Consider the following 12,183-nt stretch of genomic DNA (forward strand, 5'->3'; position numbering starts at 1 on the left):
TATCAATTCAATGAGGCTTATTTATTTTCTCATATACAAAAATATAATTGATAATCTGTTGTATTTTCACGTTTTTCTTTTGCTATGCTTTTCTTAACTAGAGATTTTCTTTTCTTTTCCTTTTTTTTTTTTTTTAGAGGAAGGAATGGCGAATGAAAATATTAGGATCCACCTGGCATTTTTTGTTGTTGTTTTCTCTCTGTTACCAGATCCTAAATCTCTCCCCTGATCTGGCTCAGGATTCTGGTGTAGAATAGACTGCTGGGTTCCCATCAAGGTACCACCTGAGATGGAAAAGGTTCCCCGCCACCCTCCACCCCTGGAGCCCACGTGCCCCACCCTATGAATTCCTCTGAGGAACAATGCTCCCATTGTCTTTCTTCATTCATAGCTCACAGAGCCACGCCTGTTAGAGGCCAGCAGCAGCTGCCCACATTCACCGTCTTAGAATGAAAAGAAGAACCAGGGAAAGCTAGAGTTAGGATCAATTCATCACAGTATCTTTTTATGTTTTGTGTGCAAGAATATTTAATACTAACATGGGTGTGAATTTGCTTTCAATACGAATATGCTAAGCGTATTATTTACTGAGGACCCCTTACATGCTAGAACTTCATCTACGTATTTTATTTCGTCCCTGTGACAGCCAGGAGTATTAGGTGTGTACTCTCCAAGAGACAGGGGCCCAGAGAGAATCAACTCCAGTCAGTGGCCGATGTGAGGTTCAGACTTGAATCAGCCTCATTTCTAAAGCCCAACCAAGTTCTTTCCTCTAAGTTCTGCTACCTTCGAGAAAGCAAAGCCTCAAAGTTAATCTCATCTGAAATTTCAACAGCGCTTATACTCTGTTTAAAAACACAGAGTTAAAAAGGAATGCATGTATGAGCAGAATCTATCGGGGGTATCCAGAGAGGAAGTGACGGGCCACTACTGGACTTCGGAGCGGCTGTTTCCTTCCCAACCCCAGTGCTTTCCCCTCTCGGCATGTGCAGGTGTAAGTGTGGCTGAACCTTACCCAGGACAAACGCCGGGCGCCCAGCGGAGCACCACAGGGGATCTGGAGACGTCAGAGAGCCTTTAAAATACGTTTCTTCTGTCCTCGTTCATTGCCATGGCCACGTCCCTATCCAACTACTCGCTAATAGCCGTGTAATTCTCCCCTCTTCCAACCTGCCTTCTCCCAAGCCCTTCTCCACCCCACAGAGAATCGGATCTTGTCACTCCTCCGTGAGATCCTCCCGTGGCTGCTCGTTGCTCCGAGGATCAAGCTGAACGTCATTTACACGTTCTTCCAGGCCCTCCACGTTCCGGCCCCTGCCCTGTGCTCGGGCTTCCGCCTCTGGTCATGTGCCCACCTGTTCGCCCTGCTCCAGCGACCCTGGCTCTTTCCTCCCTCAGCTTCTTTGCACACCGTGTCTGTTCTCTTGTCCTCCGCCTTCTGTTTCCTATCCCCTTTCTGTTTCCCATTCACTCTCCACTTTTTAAGTGAGGCCTTTCCTGGCTAATTCCTACCCCGCAGTTTGGTCACTTGCCATCTAATTAGATCTCCCTGAAGATGCTCCACTAGTACTCTTCGTCATCGATTGCGGTTTGTATTGCATACTTGACTGATTTAACGTCTGCAAGTGTCACAAGGTTTAGCACTGTGTCTGGCAGGCACACTTTTGGAATAACTTTCGAATGAATGAATGAATGGAGGGACTTGAACTGGATCTTGTCACCATCATCTTTCTCTCTGACAATATTTCGAGTCCCCCAGGGCTGCAGTCAATGGCATGCCCACCACCGTGGAATTGGCAAAGCCCCAGAGGAGAGTAATCTTTCTGGAGCGCCCACCACGCGCTCGGGCACTCTGGGGACGACCAGGGCACAGCGCGGCTCCGGGCAGGTCTCACGGCCAGGAGTCCTGCAGGTTTGCAGGTTCACGTGCACTGGGGGAGAAGGGCGGAGGAAAAGGAGAGTGAAGCAGAGAGCGCCCGGCACCTAGAGAGTGAAGCAGAGAGCGCCCGGCACCTAGAGGGGAGCGCGGGCGCCTCCACCCCAGCGGCCTGCCGCCGCCGGGGAGCGACTTCCTCCTCGGGTGCCGGCGCGCGGGGCGGGGCGGGGCGGGGCGGGGCGGGAGACGCCCCCGCCGGGCTGGGCCCCCGGCCGCCCCAATGAGATTCGGTGCCGGAGCCGCGGCTGCGCCCAGTCCCGGCGCCGCGCTCGGCCGCGGAGGAGGCGGCCCGGCCCGGGCTGCGGCCGCCGAGGGGAGGCCGAGCCTGCCAAGTTGGCGCCCGGCGGAGCCATGGTGGCCGGCGCCCGCAGCGACCTCCTGGCCCTGCTGCTCGCCGTCTCCGCGCCGTTTTGGCTCCAGGCGGAGGAGCTGGGTGAGTGGAGCGCGTCCCGCGGGCGGCGGGCTGGGCCTGTCGGGACCGCGCTCGGGAGGAAGTCGGGGTCGCCGCCTGCTCCCTGCGGAGTCCTGGACTCTTCTGGCCGACGGCCTCTCGACTGTAGAATAAGTTACTGCAGTCGGCATCGCTCCCCACCAGACTCCTAACTTCGCCCCCAAACAGGAGGATCAACTTGGCGCCTCCCCACTTTCTCTCTCCGCAGCCCCGCTCACTTAGTTTCCAGACTTCCTGACTCTGCCAACCCCGTGGGAACTGACTTGGCCCGGGGGCCGCGAGCTGACGACCCCAGCCGTCTTAGGGAGAGTCCAGTACGGGGACGCTCGTCTCCAGGCTCCTTTGCACAGAGCTGCCCAGCAGCTGGGCAGCCGGGCTTCCCCAGTCGCCTCTACTCCCTGCGGGGCTGGAATCCTAGCGTGTGCGTTTGTGGCTTGCACGGAATGGTCGGGACATGTTTTCCCGAGGTCGGCCTGGGAAGCCGGCAGCCCGACCGCGCGGCTCCTCGCCAGTGTGAGTGTGCCCCTTGCGCCCCAACTCGGACCCCGGGGCTCGGTTCCTTCTTGGGTGTATGAGAGAGTCGACCAGGCTGATTTTCCCCTGGACCTGGTCCTTGGCTTCAAGTTGGACCTAATGAGCCCACAACCGGGTTTACATATCCAACAGATGAAAGCAGTTAAGCCGTTTTACCAGCCATAGGCAAATCCTTGTGATTTAGTTCTTTATTGATAGCAAGGGGCAGCTTTCTGCGAAGTTTTTCAATTGTTTCCCCCCTCCCCTACTTCTTTCCTTCTACAGCTGATGGCAGTGAGTCTATCCAGAATATCTTGACTGCCCCACACCCCTGCCCTGTGTTTTCTAATGAGACAAGAATCAAAACTAAAAACTAAGTCAAATGCTGGCATTTTTGTGTTTTCACTGAACCATGTATCCATTCCCAGTCGGCAACATTGATACACAAGATGTTCGTAGTGGTTCCTAAGTTTGTTTACATACCAATTTGTTAGGGGGGAAAAGCGCTTAAATTTAGACAAAATATGGCTTGCCACTGTAGCAGAATGCTGAGCATATCATAAAATTTTAATAATTATGTATGCTTTTAGTAAATATGTAGGATTTTGATCATGGGTGTTTTAAGCACTTGAAAATGTTTCTCAAGTCACTTGGAAGATGCACCTTTAAATGCATCTATGAATGGTACAATTTGTCCCTGTACTGATCTGGCCAAAGCTGTCACTTATCTTTTCAAATGAAGTTTCGGATGACTTCTGAAACTGGGTCCACTTTATAGAGTAGTTCTCTGGAAACAAGAGTGATTGCTTAGATTCCTAGAGCTTGAAATTTGAGATTTTATTGCACATGACTGATGGAAGAGGATGTTATTGAAGTTTCCATGAAGCATCCTATATATTTAGGATATTAAAAGAACCAGTAAAGGTATAGATATTCAACCACAAAAGAAGTGAAACATAGATTTGGATCATTTCCTGAAAAAAATCTCCTAGAATCTAGAGTTTTGATATCTCTTGAGTGAAAAGGCATTATCTGTGATTTAAAAGTATTTCTCAAAACTCTGATTTTTTTTCCGCTTTAGCCCTTGGGTCTCTGGTTTTTTCAAGCTTCTGTAAATTTAAGCATGCACACCCATTTTAGGTTTTGAGATATGCTACTGGACGCGTAGTTGGATGGTCGTAAGTGAAATCAGTGCTCTCAGTGTTTAGAAGATAAGAGGGTAGCCTTAGCATAACAGTCTGGTTTTGATGAGAAGACACTGTATTCCATTTTACCTTCATTGTTCTTGGAGTCAACTTAGTCTGGTGCTTCTTGGCTCCCCAGCCTGACGGATCACCACTCTCCCCAGAAGCTTTAGAAAGCCTCAACCCGGTTGTGAATCAAAATGTCCAGTGGGTGGGGCCTGGGAATATGCACTTTAAAAAAGTTCCCACAGGTAATTCTGATTCAAATCAGCTTTGAGACTGTTGAAACATCTGATAATGTTAGAGCTATGATAATATGTTACTACCATTTGTGTTACAGACCATTTAATTATTAGACTTTTATTCATTGTGTTATGTTTCAAGAAACAAATTTGGTAAATTAATCTGAATATTTATAAGTCTGGTCAAAGAAATTATTCAAATTTTTAAAGTCAGTGTGGTGACCCCATGAAACTATACTGATTCCTCTGTAGGGCTGCTGCTTGCCTGTATGGTGTTTTTGCTCAATTTATTAAAAAAATCTCAGTCTTTCTGAATTCACAGCCAGCCAGACTCTAGGCACTAGGGCTTGATGAGCAGAGTTCGGGCTGACTTTCACTCTTTCTTATGCCCTGCTCCTCTGAACTCACTTAACTAAAGTTAGGTATTCACAAAGATTGTTTCATGTGATTGTGACCTTACATAATATCACATGGAAGTTGATTGTTAGCACTGATTCAATTGTATAAATCGAGAGCCTTGGACTTAGATCTTCTTACTTTGATTATAAGTTTTGTGCAATAAAATACCCTTAATTCATGTGAGGAATTTGTGTTCAAAATCCCTGATTCTCTCTTCACCAAAATATGTGGAAATGGATGTTAAAGATTTCCTCCTTGTGATTTAAGCATTAGATAAAGCATAAAAATAAGCAGTTAATCTCTGAGGAAACTTCTAAACATAGAATTGGATATATAAAAATTGCTTAAAAAATTCTGCCCAACTCTAACTTTTTACTTTGGGAAGGCCTGTTTTTAAATCATCACTCCTTTATATTTGGTTCGACAGGGGACGACTGATGTCTGATGTTTTGGGTGAATGGCTTTTTTAAAAGTAAGCACAAGTTTATTTTGGCACCTTCTGCACCAGTGTATGCACTCGCCCCAGACTTTAACCTTCATGTCAAAGATCTGGGATTCAGTCACTCGTTGATTGTAAGTTCCTGAGGGCAGCAACTGGAATTGTATTTATTGTCACAGCACCTGACCAAAGTGCTCAATAAATGTTTGAGTTGAATTAAACAATTTCTTTATATTTAGATATTTTCAAGTTATGTCCTAATTAGTGGAAACTAAGTAATAAAGAATCTACCAAAGCTCTTTACGAAGGTACAGCTGGTGTTTGCACTAGTTAATTTTGTTTAGCCATCCCAGCTCTTGGCATGCTTATTTTTATTGCCTTTTAAATGCAAGTACAGCAGACAGATGGGAGCATGGCCGGCAGAACAGTATGTACCATATCTTCTGCCTCTACTAGATGTAATTTGTAACTAACACTCTGAAACATTGTTATACCATGTATTTCAGGAAAAAAAATTGTGCTAAAGGATTCATTAAACTCATCAAAGGGTGTTATGAAAGCAGGATTTGAACTCTGAGTAGTGTCACAAACTGTTTTTATTAACTTTTCAAAAGCTGAATCCTTTAACCTATGGTACTATAGCAGACTTGAAAAGTCATAAAAAACCACGGTTTGGAAATAAGCAAGATATCTGACATTTATCAAAAGTTATGTTTTTATTTTTAAGATGCATAGGGAAATTAAATAAATTGCAGCATTTAGCAAAGGTTTGAGTCATATTAAGGCGGGGGGAACTTGTTTAGGGAAATATTTCCTATATAGAGTTTTGGACTTACTGCTATGTGTGTCCTACAGTATGAAGTCAGCTCTATACATATTAGAGCAACCAGTTGTTCTGCATTTTTAGGTTTTGTGTATTAGCTCCTTATCTGGAATTGCACTTAGCACATAGAGAGAACTCAATAAATGTCAGCTCTCTCACTAATCTCCCCCTGTGAGAATGTCAGGTCCAGGAGAAGCTTTGTGCCTTGCACAGTGGCCAGTGCCTACCTGATGGGTGCTCAGGGAGGACCTGGGGAGAAGGCAGTGAAAACACAGTCCCTGACCTGTTGTTAAAAACTCAGAGCTGACTGCAGTTGAGAATCAAACCCTGAACGAGACAAAGTAACGAAGTTTTATGTCTAGTCCAACATTGTTTGTAAATAGTCTGAAAAGAAGGATTTAAAGGAGAGGAACTCATTCTGGTATATTCAAAGTCTGGCACTGAAGATGAAAAATGTTGCCAGACTTCCAGATTTTTTTTCTTTAGACTGTGGAGTAATTTTGCATGTTTGCAATTGAATAGTCATGTTGATATCATCTTCCAGATGTTCATTCTCTGCTTTGTATATAAATTTAAAAAAAATAGTTGTCTGCCTCGTGGGTGGGGGAGTGAGAGAGACTTCAGCTGATGAGAAAAACACCACATGTTGATTTTTAACCCAAAGTGGAAATAAATTCTGTGAGCCATAAGGTGCTGAGTCTGGAACCAAATGCCTAACTTGCCTTACAGTGGGAGTTGAAGAGGAGGGTTCTTTGAGGGGAGGGAGGAAAATAGGAGGAAAGTCTAAGATCCATGAGAGCAGGGACCGAACTTTTAATTCCCACCAGCACCGGGTGCAGGGCCTGGCCGATAACAGGCTGATGAGTATTTCCTGAGTCAGTGCATGAACTGGGGCTGCCATTTGAGAGAATGAGATGAAGGCTTATAGTCATCGAGGTGTTTTAAATCACATACATGACTGTTGTGATGTCTTTAGAAACACCATACCTGTGTTCAAGAAAATAACTAAATTCAACCCAGAAAAGGTCTGGGAACCTCGGAGACTCCTTTTCAAGGCAACGCCAGAAACGCTGCCATGAGTTAGGTGCCCACAGTCTTGAGAACGGGAGCAGGTGTTACACGTTTAGCCCAGGTGAGCCAGTGGTCTTCTGAGATCTGCGGATGCTTATACATTGGGGGCATCAGGGGCCTGCTTCATCTCGAAGGTCATTTGGGGACTGTGCTTAGGCATTTGTGACATTAGCAGCAGTTAAGCCACGTAGTCAGGTATGCCTTGACCATTTAATGCCATTTCTGCTTAATTTATTAACCTAGTTTTCACAGACTGTCTCCTTGGGAGTTGTAATCCCTCATATTTGCCGAAGTGTCTTTGTCTTGTAAATCCTTGTATGTGGTCGTGTTAATTTTATGTGGCTACATTTCATGATTGGGAGTGTTTAGGGGATGTACCTAAAGGGTGTGTGTAAATGATTTTTATGGAGCACTCTATTCGTGAAAAAAGGAAAAGAAAACAAAACTTATTTTCACTATTATTTCCGACAAAGAGCAAGGCCAGTATTTATTAAAGGTTTCTGGACAGCCAGAAATTTCAGGCTCTGCGTGTTAGCAAGATCCCCAGGAGGTTGCTGTGTCCAACGAAGTTTGAGAAGCAGCCCTTTAATCTACTGAAACTTTAATTTACAAAGCATCTTTGGTGCTACTCCAAGAGAAGAACCTTTGTTGAAAGTAAAATAGTTGCCCCTCAGACTGTTCCTTTAATAGCTTACTTTAGTAATTAAAGAGAGAGAGCGGTGGAATTTCTCATAAGATTTACAAAAAACCTTGAATGAAACATGGCAGGCTTCTTGTGTTAATTTTGAGACCTAAAGAGTAGGACTATGAATAAATAATTGTGATGTGGGTTTTAATACCAGTTGTGCTGCTTAGCGGTAGTGTGATGTTGGGTACTGTCTTAAATCTCTCTGCCTCAGTTTCCTCACCTCTAAAATGGGTGACCAGCAAGTGCAGCCTTGGTGCTTGGTCTCTGGAGTGAGACAGGTGAGGTTCAGATGCCAGCTCAGCCCTTGGGGCTGAGTTTCTCAGCTGCTGAGAGCCTCAGTGTCTTCACACGTAAACAGGAATAGTAGGAGGGGGAAAGTGTGCTGTGCACATCTTGGGCCGTAATGGAAATGTTGTCTTGTAAGCTATGGGGTATGTACTTGGATGTTTGAGATATTACACTTTATATACAGCTCTCTGTATGTATGCCTGTTTGTATGAAGTGTTCCATAACTTTTGAAAAGGAAATCATCCTTTGATATTATCCTAATAATCATCCTAATTAATAATCATCCCAATAGTATCACCCATCAAATATGATTGTCTGGATGATTAAATAAGATAATATAAAGTCTCTTCAAACACTCAAGATCTGTCACCTTTTACAATAAATGCTAAGTATGAGAAAGAGTCCTTTTTCAATTAATTTTATTATTTTTTTTCCTGTTCCAATAACTTTTTGGTTCTCATTAATTAAAAAAAAATCTGTCAAAGTGAAAACCCTTGTGTATATGGGAGAACATGAGAGAAACATTTACAGTTTCAACTTTTAAAACTTAGACAAACTTTGTACTTGGTGATATTGGAATTCTTGGACACCAGAGAGAAAAGTCAGTATCCAGTTTTGCTTTCTGTGACTGTTGGCGATATGCATATTTAACATGGAAGCGAAGTTAGAAAATATGGCCCGTTGTAGAGACAGGAGGATTGCTCCTATTATCCTCAGCTTCAGCAACGTCGCTGTGGACGTTACATCAGCCTCCTGATGTTACTAGTAAACGGTAAACGTCAGCAGCCCCTTTTCTCCAACTTCCTTATCTTGAGTATCTATTTAGCAGGGATGAAACAGTCATCTTAGACTTGCTATGCTATGCAAAAAAGGTGGTTTTTTGTGTGTTTTCTTTTACATTTTCATCTGTGAAATTAAGAAACTTCTCTCAAACACCATGTTCAATTAATTGCCAATTCCCCTTGTAACTTGGTAGCAGCAGTGTGAGGTTTTGCTTTTGAATGTCAATCACATAGGACAATTTCATTATCATTTTTAGAATTCTAAAGGCCATAATTCATGTCTCTACCTCTGATCTTTAATTCCAGAAGCCCTGTTACAGAGTCTCTCTGTAAGTACCACTTTTGTGAGCCTGTGCAGGAGCCAGCCTGTACGTCCCACTACACCCAGGAGATGCTGTTGAGCAGAATTCCCTGGGAATGTTGCAGGCTGCATCCTCTGTTAGAGTTTCACATGCACTGCAAGGGCTTTGAGATGTCCTGTGATGAATGAAAAGGCAGAATTCTGTAAGCTTATTTCTCTTACACCTCTTTATTTGGAGACGAGGGTGTGACCTTTTTGTAAACCCTCTAGGGCTGAGGGATCCACAGTGCCTACTTTGAGAGATGCTGACCTAGCAGTTAGTAGGCCCCAGGTAAATCCTGGGGGATACATTCCAGTTAGACTTTCCAGCAATTCCTAGCTTTTAGCACGTGCATCCTCATTCATCCTTACCAGGCCCTGTTATGGTTGATCATTTTGAAGATGAGGAAAACTGATTGGAACAGACAAAATACGGAACTTTGTAGGATTGTAGAGCCAACGAGTGCTGGAATTTGGATGAAGTCAGCTAATTCAAAGCAATATCCTTGATACTTTACTATGTGTATTATTTTAAAATAAAAATATAGTAATTACAGTATATTGAATTCTCACTATATGCTAGCCTGTGTGGTCAGTGCTTTACTAGTGTTGTAGGGTTTGATGCGCATGATAACCCTGTGATTTGGGCACCATCGCTGTCTCTATATGAGAGGATGAATTGAAACTTGGAGAGGTACAGGGACTCCCCAGGGCCACACAGTTCCCAAGGACACAGGAACCCAGGGTCACAACCACTGTGCTCTGTCACCTCCCAAGTGTATGGGAATAATTTACGAAATTAGAAAAACAATAGGCATGCAAACCCTTTTAACCCCCTACTTCCACAACCCCTTTCAATGATCTTTTTTCCTTTTAGTAGGAGTCACAGGACTGGAGGACTACAGAATTTTCACTGATTTTACTTATAAAGCACATTAAAGAATAGCATTAAACTAGGTTTTCAGATTTTTATTTCCATTGGGCATAAATGATGCTTTTTAATATGTTAAGGTTAAAATTATTGATGTCTTTGCGCACTGATGGAAATAGTCTCCCATTATGTAGGGGCTTTTGGATAGGACCTCTTGAAATGATTTGTTTCATTTTCATGCATTCAAATTGGTTTATTTTAAGTGATTTTTTAGCTGATAGGAAACACTGTGTTGAAGAGTTTACATGGAGAGACTTTTGTCAATAAATCCCTTGTGTTTTCCTTTTATTATACTTTCATATGTTTTTTTGTCTGCTAAGACCAAAGTATCGTCTCCATTAGATTATTGGTTATGCCTTTAACATCTATTTTATATGTGGTGAGAATAAGGTTTAAAGAGATGATAAACAGTTTTGCAGAACTTGATCTCGTGTTTCTAGTCTATAGCTGTAATTTTCATCAAAATATTATCCATTTTCCTTTTAGGAAAAGTAAGGTTTTGAATAATTGAAGTTTTACCATCATAAATTCAGTTTTACTCTTTTTATTCTCACATGGAAGAAAAAGGCTCTCCTGCCTTTGTTCTTCCATTTCTTTCCAGGTAACGCATAAAGTACAAAAGTTGAGCACAATTGGAGAAGAACACGCTTTATGAGAGCAGGGGGCTGACAGTGAAATTAGTAATACTTTGGAAAAGCTGATGGCCTTACCATCAGACAGAGAGCTCTCTAGACATTGCAGGCTCCCTTTTGTGGTTGAAAAGATCATAGTCATCACGGGCTCACTTGCTCTCACACATGGGAAGGAATTTTCTCACACCCACACATGGGTGATGGTGTCTGTGTTGAGACCTGTCGTAACTTGAACATCAGGAAGAGCATGGACACTGTCATGAAATCATGGTTCTAGAAACGGTTTCACTTGTGGTGTTTTAGAGCACTGTTTCCCAAACTGCAGCTTGTAACCCATTTCGTAGGTGATACAGTCACTTCCATTGGCACCACCAGCATGCTTTTAATTGAAAAAAGAAATGAATAGATAGGAAATATCACAGTGCATTCCATGTAATCAAAAGTATTATAACATTAGACTTCTGTTATTTACACAGCTGTCTGCATGTGTGCTTACTTAGATTGTGATGAGAAAAATCTGTATTCTAACTATGGGTCATAATAAAATAAGTTTGAAGCCTGCTGTCTTATTTTATGGACTATTAATAATTAATCTTAAAAGTACTTTTGCACTGTTTGTTTTACTTCATCCAAATAATTTTCCAACAAGTGCAATTCAGTTAAAAGTTTTCTTTTAAAGCCTAAATTCATTCTTTGTAGTATTGCAGAACTTAGTCCATACCAGGTATATCTTAATTTTACTTTGCTGTTAGTGGAACTTGATTTCTTATCAAAAGGAAATAGTCTTTTAAGGAAGTTATTGCTTTCCTGTCTTAGTGGGGGGAATTGGTGTAGACTAAATAAATGGTTGACTCGTGCAGACAAGCATCTTGGATTTGTTTTAAGCTTAGTTAGAAAATACTCTGTATAGCCATACTTCCTAAATGGCTGATGTTAGAGGCTGAAAAGCAGAGGCATAGCCATTCATTCCAGGCATTTGGAGACCAGATATTGAGTCCATTATCTGTTTTTTGGACTTGTCACTTTACTGTCAAGAATTATTTGTTAACTTACCTCTCTCTCCCCTTGATCGTGAGCTCCTTCAAATGGGAGCTGCATTATACTAAGTTTTGAGCTGTTTGTTGAGTAAGTTTTTAATGACAGTTTGGGTATATTGGTTTACAGAGATTCTTCCAGTCTATATACCTTAAGACTAATGCTGAAAGTAGCCTTTAATGTGACAAAGAACATTAGGTGGATTTGGTCATTTTCATTATATTGTTTTTCTGGTTTATATATAATATATTCATATTGCAGAAAATAAATACATAAATAAAATGGAAATCAATTCTAATCCCACATCATAAAAATAAACGCTTTAAACCTTTTTTTCCCTCACATCTATGTACTCTGTTTTAAAAATTAAATAGTCTTCTAAGACAAAACTTTAACTTTTCCATAATATCAAATTGCTTGGCGCTATCA

At 42.5% G+C, this 12,183-nt stretch overlaps 1 protein-coding gene across 2 annotated transcripts in view; it reads left to right on the forward strand.

Annotated features, from left to right (window-relative positions):
- The first annotated feature begins 2,167 nt into the window (after window positions 1-2,167).
- The window catches only part of DCBLD1 (discoidin, CUB and LCCL domain containing 1), a 53,341-nt gene continuing 43,325 nt past the window's right edge, over window positions 2,168-12,183 (forward strand). For both annotated transcript variants that reach the window (XM_032484770.1, XM_032484771.1), the window contains exon 1: window positions 2,168-2,369. In XM_032484770.1, coding sequence (XP_032340661.1) covers window positions 2,288-2,369 — 82 coding nt within the window. In that variant the 5' untranslated portion in view covers window positions 2,168-2,287. The remainder of the gene's footprint in view (window positions 2,370-12,183) is intronic.

The sequence above is a fragment of the Camelus ferus genome, chromosome 8 (genome assembly GCF_009834535.1).
Source record: "Camelus ferus isolate YT-003-E chromosome 8, BCGSAC_Cfer_1.0, whole genome shotgun sequence".
Taxonomy (NCBI): Eukaryota; Metazoa; Chordata; class Mammalia; order Artiodactyla; family Camelidae; genus Camelus; species Camelus ferus.